Source organism: Castor canadensis, chromosome 10 (assembly GCF_047511655.1).
Source record: "Castor canadensis chromosome 10, mCasCan1.hap1v2, whole genome shotgun sequence".
NCBI classification, from domain to species: domain Eukaryota; kingdom Metazoa; phylum Chordata; class Mammalia; order Rodentia; family Castoridae; genus Castor; species Castor canadensis.
In genome coordinates, this window is record NC_133395.1 from 77342508 (window position 1) to 77358911 (window position 16404).

The 16404-nt window shown below is 42.6% G+C and overlaps 2 protein-coding genes across 6 annotated transcripts in view; one reads left to right on the plus strand and one right to left on the minus strand.

Moving 5' to 3' along the window:
- The window catches only part of Pan3 (poly(A) specific ribonuclease subunit PAN3), a 132166-nt gene extending 131110 nt beyond the window's left edge, over positions 1-1056 (minus strand). For 2 of the 5 annotated variants that reach the window (XM_074043639.1, XM_074043640.1), the window contains exon 1: positions 497-1056. In XM_074043639.1, the coding sequence (XP_073899740.1) occupies positions 497-923 (427 nt within the window). In that variant the 5' untranslated portion in view covers positions 924-1056. The remainder of the gene's footprint in view (positions 1-496) is intronic. The other 3 variants (XM_020176805.2, XM_020176803.2, XM_020176802.2) reach the window with 3 other exon arrangements.
- A 343-nt stretch (positions 1057-1399) lies between these two features.
- The window catches only part of Flt3 (fms related receptor tyrosine kinase 3), a 125403-nt gene continuing 110398 nt past the window's right edge, over positions 1400-16404 (plus strand). The window contains exon 1 of the mRNA XM_074043636.1: positions 1400-2303. The gene's annotated coding sequence lies outside the window, so the exon portion shown is untranslated. The remainder of the gene's footprint in view (positions 2304-16404) is intronic.

The following is a 16404-nucleotide window of genomic DNA, read 5'->3' on the forward strand; positions in this document are numbered from 1 at the left end:
ACTTTTTCCGTTCTTTCAAGCTACTCCAACAAGCCTGGAGCCTGCCCCTCGCCTCGCGTCCCCTACTCACACACACACTCCCTTCCCACTGGGGAACCCCAACTCTGCAGACACCGCACCACACGGGCACGCACAGCACATGTGCTCGCAAACCCGGCCCCTTTCCACACACCCCCCCCGGAAACGACACCCCCTTTCTCGCACTCCGCACGCCACCGCCCATCCCCCTCCTTCCCCGCCCCCACTCCCATCACCCCAGTCCACCCACCCGCGTTCCCGGGAACCCAGCCTCCCCAGGCTCCCTGGCTCGCCCAAGCCAGTGGGGAGGGGAAGCAGGAAGAAGGAAGGAGGGCTGGGGCCTGGCCTAGGCCTCTCCGACCGCCCCGGGAGGTGAAGGGAGGTGAACTCGCGGGCCGCGCTGGCTTCTCGCTTCGCGGCGGCCGCAGGGCGTCCTCCGGCCCAGGCCTCCCCCGCACCCCGCCCGGACCGCACTCACTTGCCAGCCGCGGTCCATCGAGTCCCCCGCCGCCGCTTCCTCCACCGGTTGCGGCCGCGGGCCCCGGAGCCCCAAGGTCCGGCTTCTTGGGTCCCGGGGGCGGCCCGGCTCCCCCGCCTGGGACGGCTCCGGGCGGAAAGCCGGCCACCGGCGCGCCGGCCAGCGCCAGGGGGACGCTGTTGCTATGGAGGCCGAGGCCCGGGGCAGCCCCGGCGGCCGGGTCCTCATGCAGGAACTGACACTCCTCCCCATAGAAGCAAGTCTTATCCTTGGCGTAGTAGCGGCAGTACTTGAGCTTCACTCCCGCCGCCCCGCCGGGGACACCCCCGACCCCCGGCGGGGCCACCACCGCCACTGCCGCCGCCAGCGAGGAGGAGGAAGAGGAGGCGGCGGCCGAGGGGGGCGGGAGGCCGCCGCCACTGTTCATGGCAACGCCGCAGCCTCGCCTGCCGCCGCCGCCGCCACCATAGACGGGGGAGGGAAGGAAGACGGTGCCGGATAAAAGCCCGAGCGGGCGGGTCTGTCCCGCTGCGGGAGCCGGAGCCGCCCGGGGAGAGGGGGGAGGGGAGAGGGGAGGGAGGAGGGGGTAGGAAGGAGGGAGGGGAGGGGGAGAGTTGGGATTCTCTCTCACTCACTCACTCTCTCGTTCTCTTTTCTTAAAGGGGCCGCGCGGGACGACGGGGTGGGCTCGCGGTGCCCAAATAGGGACTTCGAGGGCGCGGGCCTGGGGGAGAGGGAGCGGCGGCGGCAAGCGGGTGGGAAGAGCTGAGGGGCCGGTTTATTTTTAAATTCTGCCTCCACTCGCTCCCTCGCGCTCGGGTTCCTCGGAGTTGTTTATTCCATTTTCCTCTTCCTGAGACGGCCGTCGCCGCTGCGCGTGCGCGCGGGGCGCGGTGGCTTGTGGGTAGCGGGAGCGCGAGGGGAAGCCCGGCCGGGCGTCGGGCCCCCGGGGGCATTCGCGAGCGGGAGGCCGTTGGACAGGCGGTCCTCGGAGGCGTTCCCGGACGCCGTCGGGTGCTGAAGTTCTCACGAGACCGGATATCTTTCTTTTTCGAATATTCTCTCTGATCTGGCCAGGTGTCGTGTCTTTTTTTTTTTTTTTTTTTTAATTGAAAAGGCGAAGGTGACAACATAAGCTGGCCGCTTGAAGGGGCTGAACCTGGGGACGCGGCCTGGACCCGTGCCCTCGCCCTCGGAAGAGCAGTTCCGTTCTTCTGGCCACATTGCCTCTCCCTGGTTCCTTTTCCACCACTCCTCCTCCTCATTTCCCTGCCCCCTCGAAGGTGTTGAGAACTACAGGACTGATTACTGTGGTTTCTGGGCTCTTTGTCAAAAAAGTGAGCCAAAAAGGTTGATTTGGACAAACCCCCTGCTCCGTGCGGCACCTGTTTTCTCTGCATTTATGTTACTAAAGTAACATTTTTTACTCAGTAAATTTTTATGAAAAAATAAGATGCCACCTGGGACAACGCTGCCTGGGCAGCATGGTGAGGTTTCATTTATAAGTGTACTAGATTGCTTTGCTCCTCTCAGCCTAGTCTTGATTTGAAATTCATTTTTAAAAGGTAGTTTTCCCCGAGTGATAAGATTTTAAGGAATTTTGAAGACTAGCACTGAAGGGAAAATTAACATTTTAGGTTTTTGTCTGAAAAGGATTTTCTCAAAAAAAAAATCACTTGGAAAGAGCAGGTGTTCCTTGGCAGGACTTAAGGAATTCTGACAAACAGACGAAGTTCCAGAAGACTGGATATAAGCAAAAGTACCACACTGCAAAAGGGCAAAAGTGGATTCTATAGATCACAAACTGGTAAGCCTGGTGATGTGAATTAGCTAAATTCAAACCTGAAATTGGTACCTTCCTATTTAAAAGCATTTTCACTTGTTCAGTTATTTAGCAAATGCCTATTAATGCCCACTGCATGTACCAGGAATTGTACAAGAAGCTGGGGAAGCAAAGTGAACAAGATGCAATATTGTCTGAATTGACATGGCTTGTTTATCCTCTGGCTGGGGAGACATAAAGTATACATGCGGTTATAAACTGTTACATTGGCTGTTAGAAGAAATGAAAGATGTTAACACTTCTTGCAGAAACTTGATACCTTAGTAGCAGATGTTGAAAACATTGAATTCTGACAGATCTCTGTCTGTACCTACAGTTCATAGCTATGTTACTCTAGGTAAGTTGCTTCTGTGCCTTATTTGTACAAGTAGAGTAAGAAAAGAAGCTGCTTTGTAATGTATAAACTAATACAATATATAAAATGTCCTGTGCCTAGTAAGAATTAAGTAGATTTTAGCTATTGCTCCTTATTGGTATGATTGCTGCTGGTAGTAGTTTATGGGGAAGAGCATTCTAGATAAGCAAACTGTTTACGAAAAAGGCCTTGAGGTAGGAAAGAGCTTAGATTGCTAAGAAGAATGATAAGAGATCTGACCAGAGGCCGAAGAAAACCCTTGTAAGGACATGTTAAATAAAACACTGGACTTCTTAAGGACACTTAGAAGTTATTCCAGGGTTTTTACAAAGTAATAACATTCAGATTTCTCTTTAGAAAAAAAAATGTTTTGACCCTTCTAAGAATCTGTTAGGCAAGAAAAGTAAGATGAGTTATCACCATTTTTTCCCTAAGCACAGTAAGGCCTAGAATTGTACAAAGTTACCAATTTGTAAGTTGCAAAACCAAAACTTAAGGATGTGCTTTTTCTCCCCCACCCCCACCCCCATGGAGTTTGAACTCAGGGCCTCATGCTTGCTCTACCACTTAAGTCACTCCCTCAGCCCCTGCAAAGCCAAGACTTAAATCAGGACTTCTAATTACAAAACTTGTGCTCACTGTGTTACATACTTTGCCATTTTAAATGAGCATGTAGGTCTTTGGCTTCATAAGGTGTTTATGGTGAGAAAACAGAGGTCCAATAAATTCATGCTAGATTAAGCATATCATTCAAACAAACCTTAATTGGAAATCTACTGTGTACTATATGCCAAGCAAATTCTGTGCTAGGCTCTGATACACAGATGCGTAAAATAGAGCCTCAAGAGTTATTGGAGAATCATGAGGGAAATGCCAAAAGCCATCCCTTGGTACCATATTTAATAAAGTTTTCAATTAAATTCTTGTGAACAAGTTAGAGAACAGTAGACTACAGTTAGGTAGCTTCAGTATTCTTTGATTAGTCATAATTAAAATGTTGACAAAGCTGGCTTTGGAGGTCCTTGAACAATATCCAAAGGGTATTGATAAACTGACATGTCAAAATAATCTTTAGCCCCCTCCTTTGGACTCTATCCTCTGCTTACTTTTATGTAAAAAAGTGTAAATACTGCCAGGGTAAAGATATACCCAGCATACTTAGCAGACTACAGTATATTGCAAAACCTGTTGGGATAAATAATGCAATATATGATGGATTAGGACTGGTAAATCTCCATCAGCTGGAAAAAAATACACAATGCTAACAAAATTAAACTTAATATGGGTAAGTTAAGCTTTTGAATCTGAATTAAACTGGGGAAAACTTTGATATATCACTGACAATGCATTCTTTCTATCACCCAAAAGCAAATTGGCCATATTTTAACTAAAGCCTTTAAAATGGGAATTGTGTTTGAAATGTTACTATTCTACTTGGCAAATAAATCCTAAGAAAATTACTATAGTAAGTTTTATATTCTGGTGCTCTCATTGAAGTATTACTTCAGAAAGCAAAAGAAAAGAAAAAGTTCCCCTTCTTTTTTCTTTTTTGTAGCCCAGGCTGGCGTCAAACTCAACCCTCCTCCACTTTGCCTCTGAGTGTTACAGGCATGTACCCACTACACCCAGCACACAAATAACCTAAATTCTAAAAAACTAGGGGAATAATAAAACAGAGGACTATACACTTAGAATATTATGCAGTTATTAAAAAATGTTAGCCATAAAAAAAACCTTGCAAATGTTTATGGTACATTATAAATATTTAACACAGTACAGAATTGTGTATGCTGTATGACTGATGTTTAAAAAAAAAAATAGAAATAAAGATTAACTTCTCCAAAACATTAATGGTCATTTTAGTAAGGTGATAAAATAAGATTAGGTTCTTCCTATTTTTCTTCTCTTTCCCACCTTTGTTTCATGAACATATATTCTATGATAGAGAAATAAGCATTAATAGTTGTCATAATTTAATCTCAGAAAAGTGGGTACATGGTGCTCATTAAATTATTCTCTGATTTTTTTTTTTTTCATGTGTGGAGATAAGCTGGGCATTTTTTGGCCATTTCTTCAACTTTTCACTAGTCTAATGTTTCTCAAAGTATATTTCATGGAAGATTGGTTCAACAGAGCATTAATTTGTATTATACAAATAAATAATTGTTTTAACATCAGGAAAGTTTGACAAATTCTGAGTTAAACAAGTTTATTTACCACAAGACTTTCAGAACCTTTAATGTGTTAACATGTAAGTCTAAAAATAGGATGCAGCATTTACCAAATTTTTTGACCATAGAACACTTTTTCTAGTCATCTCATGAAGTTAGTGTTCCTAGACTGTGCTTTAAGAATCACTGTCCTATTCTTTTATTTATTTGTTTATTTGCAGGACTGGGGTTTGAACTCATGGCTTTGTGCTTGTAAAGCATGCATTCTACCACTTGAGCCATACCTCCAGTCCATTTTACTGTGGTTTTTTTGGAGGTGCGGGTCTCTTGAACTATTTGCCCAGGCTGCCCTTAAACCTCAATCCTCCCACTCTCAGGGAGGATTACAGGGCTAGGATTACAGGCATGAGCCACTAGCACCCAGCAAAATGTGCTCATATTCTGCAGTCCCCCATCCCAAATCTTTTGCCTTCTGCTTCATACATCCACAAAGGGAAAACAGATCTAACTCAGGTGCTCTGAACACCTTCCCCTAACATTGCCTTAGGGATGTAGTTGTTTTCTATCCAGTATCTTCTCTCTCCTGCCTGACTTCTAAGTCTTTAAATAATTTTAAGGTATCCATTTCTTTCTACTGTGAACTTTCTGTAATCAAAACAAAACCTAAGAAACTGAAACACTGCTAATAGGAAAACCAAAAAAAAAAAAAAACCTATTTTTGAGAACTTGGCAACATTTATAAAATTGTTAAAGACCCACACCCTATTACCCGGCAATGCCACTTGTAGAAAAACACTTTGGGAGGTTGGTGTTGGGGTGGTGGAGATTGGAACCAGGGCCTTGCCATGCCTTACCACTGAGCTACACCCGCAGCCCCCAGAAAACACTGTGCTAAAGGAGGCAGGCACAACAGTGTTCATTTGAGGAGTTGTTGATAGCAGTAAAGTTGGAAATAATCCAAATACTCATGATAGTTGAGTGTCCATGTGCCACCGTTCTCTAATATATATTGCTGGAGGAAAAAAGGCATGATGCTGATAATCATATGGAATATGTGCCTTTTAGGCAAAAAATTAAAACATTTCCTACAGGGATATATATATATAAATGCACACAGAACTGGAAGGATAAACATTAACTTGCTTATAGGTTGGGACCAAAGGGGACTTTAGCTTTATCTGTAATGTTTCATGTTTTCAAAATTGTATGCCTGCTTTGTTTATATAATTAAAATTTTATTTAAGGTATCTAGGGGGAGAGTGAATGGAGGAGATGAAGGTGAGGGAATATAGTTGATGGGCTTCATATACATATATGAAAGAGAATGATGAAACCTCTTGCAATTGCTTTAAGTGGAGTGGGGGGGGAGGAGATAGCGGGGGCAATCTAACCAATGTAAGCCTATTCGAAATTGTCACAATGAATTACCTCCATACAACGAATATGTCCTAACTTAAAAAATACATATATACATATATATACCTACGTACACTTGGGAGGCTGAAATCAAGAAGATTGTGGTTTGAAGCCAGCCCCAGCAAATAGTTCAAGAGATCCCATCTCCAAAATAACCAGAGCAAAATGGAGTAGAGGTGTGACCCAAGCAGTAGAGTGCCTGCTTGGCAACCCCAGCCCCAACAAGAATGAATAAATAAAGAAAATAAAGAAACCCTCCACTCACTACTGGTTTCTCTTTTTTCCCTTTGTGCAAATATTTTAATATAAATTTTTATTAGGAAATATTCATTATACATGGGGATTCGTAGTGACAATTCCAATTAGACTTATATTGTAAATTATTTACATTGCCCCCCCATTATCCTCTCCCCTTCAGCCTCCTCCCCACCCCACTTAAAGCAATTGCAAGAGGTTACATAGCTCTGTTTCATATACATATATGAAGTCCATCAACCATATACTGTCACCTTAATCTCCTTCCTGCACCCTCCCCCCTCCCCCCCACACACACTGTGCCTATTGTTTAGTACTGTGGTTAGTTTTTTTTATCCTAACTTCTTCCTTCTCACAGACCGTTTTTTGGTTTGTTTGTTTTTTAATCACCAACTTGTAACTCGTCTCTTCATCTCCCATTCCCTTAATTGAGGGTAACCTGACATTTGCTCTGGCTGTATTAAAGTATTTTTGACAGAGCCACCACTTGACTAGCTAGTAAATAATATCACATATTTTTCAGTCCTTTTTTTCCATTACAGTATTCAATGGTATTAGCTATTTTCACAACTCTCCTTTCTCTTGGCTTTCAGTTACCCTTTTCTCTTAGTTTTTGTTAGGGTTTAATTGTGAAATGTCCCCACAAGATCATTGTTGAGGGCTTGATCCCCAGTTGGTGGCGCTATTTTGGGAGGCACCTGGAGGGACTAGCTGAAGGAAGTAGAACTGGGGCCATGTTCTCTCCCTGTGCCTCCCATCAGCCAGGAGGTGAACAGCCTAGCCACATACTCCTGCTGCCATGATGTTCTGCCACACTATAGGCCCAGAAACACAGCTAAATGACCAGGCACTGAAACCTCTGAATCTGTGAGCCCAAACGAATCTTTCCTCTTTTTAAGTTGTTTTCTCTCAGATATTTGCACGGTTTGCCTCCTTTCAGCCTCTTGGCAGAGTTCCTCTGCCTCTCATATTCAATGCTGTACGCCATGGTAGGCCTTTCAAAAATAGCTGAGAATACATTGCAAGTAACTTACTGTCACTCAAGACAATCCATGGACATCCTCTGAGCTTTCAGTTTGTTGTGAACAGAAAAGTACAACAGGTTTGGAATTAAAATAACTAGGATAAAGCCTAGTGTTAACCACATTATACCTGCATGGCTTTCAGCAGGTCTCTTAACTTCACTTAGCTTCAGTTTCATTAAGATGGAAAGAATACCTCCCTAAATGGGTTGTTTTGAGGATTGAATGACAGAATGAGAACCTCTTGGAGAAAATAATCTCTCAGCAAAAGCTTTCACTTGCAAAATTATTTTGACCACCTTTCTGCATACTAGGGATTTTACTTCTGACAGCTTTTATTTTATTACCTTTAATATTGCCTCCTTTAGCATTCTTTCTGCATCCTTCTTCTTCTATGATGATGACTTTGGTAATTATTATAATGGTGCCTCAAATTCCAGGGAGGTTCATAGCTTAGCAAAGCAACCAGGCCTGTGTCCTGTGAAACAGTTAAAATTAGGATATTATTTTAATACTGGGAATCTGAAAGCTTGAAAGGATGTGCGAGATTCTATATCTTGCCCCAAAATACAGCCGTTTAGACTCAAATCCAGGTTTCATTCCCTTAGATTCTCAGTTACCCTCAAACAAATCTATGGCTTTGAAACTTGTGACATGTGAATAAGAAGGAAGGGTAACTTCCAATATTATGTGTGCTCTGACAGTAATGTTCACAAATACAACAATATTCCCATTTGGAGATGGAAGAAATGGGAAGTATGGTGAAATAATGAGGTTCCCCCCCGCCCTTACCCTAGTAACCCTGTTTAAAAATTAGGTAATTTTTAAATTACAACATTATCTTTGATATGTTTTAGGGTACTTAAATACCCTACTCACATTTTTTAAATACCCTCATAGTAGCAAACCTTTTTTTTTCCTTCAGTACTGGCGTTTAAACTCAAAGCCTTGGGTCTGCTAGGCAGGCACTCTACTACTTAAGCGCAGGCACTCTACTACTTAAGCCACTCTGCCAGCCCTTTTTGTGTTGGTTATTTTTGAGAGAGGGTCTCATTTGCATGCCCAGGCCAAGCTAGACTGGTTTCCTAGTATTGGTACTTCTCCAAATACCTGGATGACTGGTGTATTGTACCATGCCCAGCCTTTGGTGGAGATGGGGGTCTCTTGAACTTTTTGATTGGCTGGCCTCAGACTGAAATTCTCCCAGTCTCTTCCTCCCAGGTATCTAGAATTATAGATGTAAGCCACATGATCAGCTCAAATCTTTATTCTTTAAGGGAAGATTTAATGACTAGAAACAACTTAGTCATCAAAACCAGAGCCAGGTGTGATAAATAATAAAAAAATTACTGAGCTGAACTATGTCATTTATTAAAAGCAATAATATCAGTATAAATAAAACCAATATTTTCTTGTGTAGGTCAAAGCTGGTGCTGAAAATGATTTCATTTAAAAAAAAGGAAAAAACCATAGTGGGCTGGAGGCAGGCTCAAGTGGTAGAGCACCTGAGCCCTGAGTACAAACCCAACCCCAGTACTGCCAAAAAAAATCCAACATGGCATGAGACTGGGGGTGTAGCTCAGTGGTAGGGTGTTTGCCTAGCATGTAAAAGGCCATGGGTTCAAATCCTAGAACCACACACACACACACACACACAAAGGCAGCATTATTAGAATGTAAATGTATCATCTTCCCTAGTAACCATAATTGATGTCATTCTCCCTCATCCCCTCTCTACCTGCTTCTTAGATAAATTTCTACAGTTTTCATTGTTTCTTTTTTTTTTTTTTTTTGGTGGGAGTGGGATTTGAACTCATGGCTTTGTGCTTGCAAAGCAGACACTTTAACAGTTGAGCTGCACCTCCAGTCCATTTTGCTCTGTTTATCTTAGGAACTATTTACCCTTACTGACCTTGAACCTCGATCTCAGTCTCCCAAGTAGCTAGGATTACAGACATGAGCCATTGGCACCTGGTTTATTGTTTAATTTCCATACACATATACAAAGTGTACTGACCATACTCTTCCTCCTTCTCATTTCCCCTTTCCTGGACAGGATCTGTTTTACCTTCCTGTCCTTCATTTTTTTAAGTGTATATTGATTGTTCAAGGGGGTCTCGCCTTGATATTCCACACCCGTATATATGGTACTTTAATCAGAATAACCTATCATTCTTCTCTATGGCTCTGCTCCCCTATTATTCAACAGCTTTCAATGCATTTCTGCAGATGCAATGCATTTCAATATTATTCTTTTTCTATCATTGTCTTTTCCTCTTCCTGTCTCCCCATAGTCCCTTGGACAGACCCACTATTACAATTATATTCTCTCCCCTCCCCCCCATACGTGTATTTAAGTATACATTTATCTTTTAGGTCTGGATTCCACATATAAGGGAAAACATGCAACCTTTTACTCGTTCTTTGTGTGTGTGTGTGTGGTACTGGGGTTTGAACTCAAGGCCTACACCTTGAAGCACTCTACCAGGCCTTTTTTGTGATGGCTTTTTTTTTGAGATAGAGTCTCACAAACTATTTGCCTGGGCTGGTTTCTAACCATTATCCTCCTGTTCTCTGCCTCCTGAGTAGCTAGGATTATAGGCACCTAGCAAGTTTACTCGTTCTTGAGTAAATATTAGTGAAAATAAATCTGTGGTCATGTGACCTCTAAGTCATTTTCATGTTAATGAAGACAATGTCCAAAACTGCAAACAACCTATAAATTATATTTGCTTTGGAATTTAATGTGGAATTATTTTTGTCTGGATGGCCTCCAGCAACAGATACTAGATTGCTAAAGGAAAATGTTACTATTGCTTTGCATTAAATACAAAGGGGAAACATCACATTTTCTAAATATTTGATGATAGCATTAGTGATAGTTACTTGAGTTTCAAAATTTCTCCCTTAAGGCAATCTAGAGTGGAAATTACATGTGGATGATAGAACTGGCTATTCTAGAAATGCAGTTTGCTGCGTGCATATATTTCTTACACATTCGTGAAGTATGACACCTTGTGCTCTAAACTCTGCTCTATGATTTTTGTTTGTTTGTTTGTTTCTTGAGATGGGTCTCACTGTATTTCCCAAACTGGTCTTGAACTCCTGGGCTCAAGCAATCCTCCTCTCTCAACCATCCAAGTAGCTGGGACTAGAGGGTGAGCCACCGTGCCTAGCTTCTATAATTTTGTACCAGGGTATCAGCAGCTGCTTAATTTAATCTTGCTTTGATAAATTTTTGGTGAGTTAGAAGCAAAAAAAAAACAAACCTTCCTATTTGTTACAGTTTAGTTAACTGTTATATCGAAAGATTGTTGCAAAGTATCTGTGACCCTACTAAAAGAGCTATCCTTTCATCATTATCTTAATACTTATGTACTTGAACATATTGTATAGATTTGTTAGCCTTTATGGTAGTAAAATTAGTTATTTTACCTTTACAAGTTTTCAAAGGACTTAAAGACTCCTCATTATACTCCTGTGAGATACATTAAAGGCAAGTATATTAATTTTTCCTTGACAAATCCAGTATAACATTGTTATCTTGCCATGCAATTACCATTAGCCTTACAGAAAAACCTTTAGCTTAGTAAAGCTCACTGCTACTGATTAAGCTCTCCCCATTCCAGAAAATAACTTGTTACTTCTATGTGTAATATGCTTATTATAATTTTAAATCTGATTGTTCTGTGTAGATAATTTAATATTTTAAAGGTTAGACATTTGTTTGAACTCAAATAGTCTTTAATAAAAAGCCCTAAATCAGGAGACTTGCTGAAAAATATATGTCTAAAAGCAAGAACTTAGTAAGATATGTATTAGTAAAATAACATGAAGTTCCTGGAGTCAAGAAATGTCTTTTGCAGTCTGTTATGGGCCCTCTTTGTAGCATGCTTTACTCTAGTGATATTGAGAGGAGTCCTTCATATTACCTAATACATAGCAAGAACCCAGGTACCACAATTTATTTAGTTTTTGTTTGTTTGTTTGTTTGGCAGTACTGAGGTTTGAACTCAGGGCCTCACACTTGCTAGTCAGGCACTCTACCACTTGAGCCACTCTACCAGCCCTTTTCATGTTGGGTATTTTCTGAGGTAGGATCTCAAGTATTATTGGCCCAGGGTTGGCTTAGAACTGCTATCCTGATCTCTGTCTCCTGAGTAGCTAGAATTACAGGCATGAGCCACCAGTGCCCAACTTTTTTTTTTTCTTTCTGGTATGGGGTTTGAACTCAGGCCTATATCTTGAGTCACTCCACCAACTCTTTTTTGTGATGGGTTTTTTTGAGCTAGGGTCTCACAAACTATTTCCCTGAGCTGGCTTTGAACCATGGTCCTCCTGTTCTCCGCCTTCTGAGTAGCTAGAATTACAGGTTTAAGCCACTGGCACCCAGCTTAGAATTTTTTTTAAATGTTTATCTAAATGCAAATAAAAAGGAAGCAAGAGTGAGAATATTCGTATCAAGTGTAAAACATTTGGGCAAAAGCATTAAGTGTAAAACAGAATTTTCTGTAAAGATAAAATGTATACTCCATCTGGGCGCTGGTGGTTCATGCCTGTAATCATAGCTACCCAGGAGGCTGAGATCAGGAGGATTGTGGTTCAAAGCCGCCCCCAGCAACTAGTTCCAGAGATCCCCATCTCCAAAATAACCAGAATAAGCCAAGCACCGGTGGCTCTTGCCTGTAATCCTAGCTACTCAGGAGGGTCATGGTTCGAAGCCAGCCCAAGGCAAACAGTTTGAGAGACCCTATTTTGGAAAAATCTCATCACATAAAAGGGCTAGTGGAGTGGCTCAAGGTATAGGCCCTGAGTTCAAACCCCCGTACTGAAAAAAAAAGAAAACAAAACTGAAGATGAAAGATGAAATGAATATTTTTCAGATAAAACTAAGGAATTTGTCACTAATAATACTAAAGTATCTGGGAAGGAATGAGGAATACAGACAATAAAATATGAATAAAGCCAAATAAATATTGACCATGTAGAACAATGCCTTATGGAGTTTTAAATAGATGTAATTAGCAGATAAATTATCAGGGTTGTAAATAAAGAATTACAAGGTCCTTGCATTTTAAAGAAGTAACAAAAGTAATTTATCTTAAACTAAAGTTAATGAAAGATGCATTTTATAATCTCCAGGGTTACTTAAGGAATAGTAAAGTAAAAGAAAATGAAAGACTAGTAAAACAAAAGAATATATAACAACATGATAGTTGGGGTGCCAGTGGGTCACACCTGTAATCCTAGCTACTCAGGAAGCAGAGATCAGGAAGATTGCAGTTCAAAGCCAGTCGGGCAAATAGTTCGAAAGACCCTAGCTCAAAAATACCCAACACAAAAAAGGGCTGTGGAGTGGCCCAAGCCATAAAAGCATCTGCCTAGCAAGTGTGTAGGCCCTGAGTTCAACCCCACTGCTGCAAGAAAGAAAAACAGAAGAAGGAATGAGATAATAAAGTTTTTAATCTGGAAGAAAAACAACATTGAACAGGCAGAACAAATGGAAAACAACATTTAAACATAAATACATTAAATCACGAAGCTCAAATTAAAAGACAAAAACTTTCAGGTTGGATTAAGAAAAGAATAAGGGTTCAATCAGAAAAGCACAATCACAAGTGATAAAGAATGTGGGGTTTAGCCAAACGCTTGTGATCCTAGCTACTTGGGAGGATTAGATATGGAGAAACCCACCCCCAGTTGGGGGTGGGGGAAGGGGAGAATAGCTTGCAAGATCCGCATCTCCAAAATCAGAGCAAAATGGTCTGGATGTGTGGTTCATACTGCTTTTCAATTGTGAAACCCTGAGTTCACACCCCAGGCACATCCTCCCCCCAAAAGAGAAAAAAAAAGATACAGGGCTTAACTGTAGGGATTAGATCTTATAAAATGTGGCAGCCCTTTGGAGGGCAGGGGGAGGTGGGCTGGAGTCTGTGTTTTGCCAATGGCTGTGTGTCCTGCAAACCTGCCTATCAGGTAGTGTTGCAGGAGGGCTCAGACAGAGACAGAGAGGGCACCAAAGCTTTCAGGAACAAGTTTATTAAGCAGGCCAGCAGCAATTCAGCAGACTCAAGTCCAAAGGCTGAGCCCCGAGAACAAAGGGGGCCTTCCTTATATATCAGAGTAGGTTACAGAAATGGGGGGGTGGTACAGCTTGTCCCATACATAATCATGTTACTTCACTGGCCGCTTTAACCTTTGGGCAAGGTGACTCTTCTGCGGTCTCCAGGTAACATTCCCCAACTCCAGTTTGTCTTTATCTCACTGTAGCATTCATTATCTCCCTTCCCCCTCCCTGCCTTCCTGCCTCATTTTCCCTTTTGATGCTTGGACCCACTTTTGGGTCAAAGAGCATCATCTTGACCTAGGGGTTTATATTTTCATAGCACCACTACATGAGCAGCTGTCTTTCTTTCTACAGTGGCTTCCATAATGGTTCTGAAAGGCTGCAGTACCAGGGGGATTAAGCAGGATAATATCAGGCACGCTCCCAAGACAAGGAACACTGCCCCTGTTAAGATTTTGAGCCACCTAGGATTGAGAACCAGCCCCCAAACAGGTCATTGGGACTCCATCCCTTCCAGGTCTGCACAGGGACATGGGCAAGCTTTTCACCTTGTCAGTAATCTCTTCAGTTACCTTTCCCTCATTATCAATCTGTAAACAGCAGTTACTCAGATTGAACTTTTCATATATTCTGTCCTTCCAGGCTAGCAAATAGTCCAAAGGCAAATGGTTTTGGTAGATGGCATTGCATATTTTAGTTTGTTGTTTGGCTAATATGTGAAGGCTTTAGCTATTTTCATTAGCTATAATTTCAACCACTGCCTGAAGCCAAATGATGTGTTTGAGCATGTAGATTGGGGTTCGATAGCCCCAGGAATCATCTTCCTATGTAGCAGGACCATAATACTGAATGATCTGCTCTGGAGGCCATTCATCGTCCTTCCAGTCCTCTATTTGCAGGGCATCTCACTTTTTCCTATTTATCCTTTCCTCATATATGGAGACTCCTAATTTTTTGCCTTGTCTGAGAGGAAGCAAGAAGAAAGAAGCCCAGATGGTGCCCAGCACACAGGATCTGACCAGTCGTTGGGAAAGATTGTGTAAGCTCATTCTCCGCAGATCCAACATAGCCTCTTAGGCTCCCACCACTCTATGCCCGCAGTTAGATTATTCCAGGCTACTGCAAATTTAGGGAACTTAGCCAGCAGGTCAGATTGGGGCTCCATGTGATTGGGAGCCCCCACCACCACCACCACTGAGTCTCCTGAGAAGTGTCATTGAAAAATTTTTGTCCCAAGCAGATCAAGTTCTCTACTGGGATGGAGAATTGGCCTTTTGGATGGGAGATACAATAATTCCCAATAATTGAGGTTTTTAGGAGCCAAATGCTCTCCCCAAGGCTACAGAGAGTGGTTTCATTAAAGGGCTCTTATGGGTTTAACTCTTTTGCCTTCCATGGCCAATGGTCTCCCATATTCATTCCCCCACAAACATAACATGAAGTTATATTCAGAGTTTGTGCTATGGACTCAGCTAGTGAGAGGAACAGGTTTTTGGTTTTAACTGAGATGAGAAACTCACTTTTTATCTCCTTGTAGAAGAAGTGAAAGACCTGGTATAAGGAGCTCTCATAAGTGATCATGATGAGTTGAAAATGCAGCAAAGTACCAGGGCCTGTTTCCTTTCCATAGATTAAAATGCCAAATTTTTTCCCAACTTCCCAACCTGTTTCATTGAGGTTAAAAATGGTGAAATTTATAGGGTTACAGGCACCAAGAGTGCTTTCCCTTTTTGTAAAAGAGCAGCAGTTCCATGTGAGGTATGGACTCCCCTTTAAGCCAAGTTGTCCACCTTTCACAACCCCAATAAGGGCAGTAGAGTTGTTCACAGTATGCACAACCAGATGTCCCCCCACTGTCATCTTCTGGGCATAGATACTTGTCATTTAACTTATAGGGCCTTTCCCCGGCTAGTCCCCCGCAGTTGCCCTAAGGCCCAGTGTTTTTAGCTATTGTGAACACAGGTTTGTTGGGGTTGAACCTCTAACCATTGCTCCTGAGGGCGATAGATGGAGTTAAAACAGATATACTGACCATTATGAAAACACACTGAATAGGTGGTATGGTTGTGGGTGCATGACCCAGCAATGGTGCCTGCACAGGAATAATAAGTATGGAAAATCAGTATTTTGGTAACAGCACTCCCCGCTCAGATGGTGCACGTAAATGAGTCACAATCCAAGGCCTGAGGGTCCCCAGATAGAAGAATACATGGAACGGACTCATCCTCAAAGGTGAGATGGATGACTCCTCAAGCTTCTGCCATGTGTAGACTAGTCAGCTTTCAGAGTGACTAGAACAGGGCTGACGTCTCATTGTCTATAGTCTCCTATTGTTTTCTGGGAAGCAGGGTCCTGTCGAGGAAGGGCACAAGCATTCCAAAGGGTGACTTTGCACGGTGAGGCTGGGTCAGGGATGCACTCCCATTCGAGGCAAGCTGGCTTCACTCAACTGTGGTGGATCCAGGGAACAATCTTTGCTATTTTAACTGTGGTGGGGGTGGACAAAACAACAAAAGGGCCCCTGCAGTGGGGCTTTAGCAGTTAACATTCCGTTCCTTTATCCAAACAGCATCCCCTGATTTATAAGGGTACATGGAAATTTTCAGGCTAATGGAGAGTCTCTCTCATACCCAGTCATTGATTTTTGACAGAGTCAACCCAAGGGCCTGTATCTGCTGTCTCAGGGTGAGGTCACCTATTTCTTTAAGGTCCCCTTGCAGGCCCTTGACTAAAAGAAGACACCCAAAAAGAATTCAAGAGGGGAGAGACCTGTCCATTT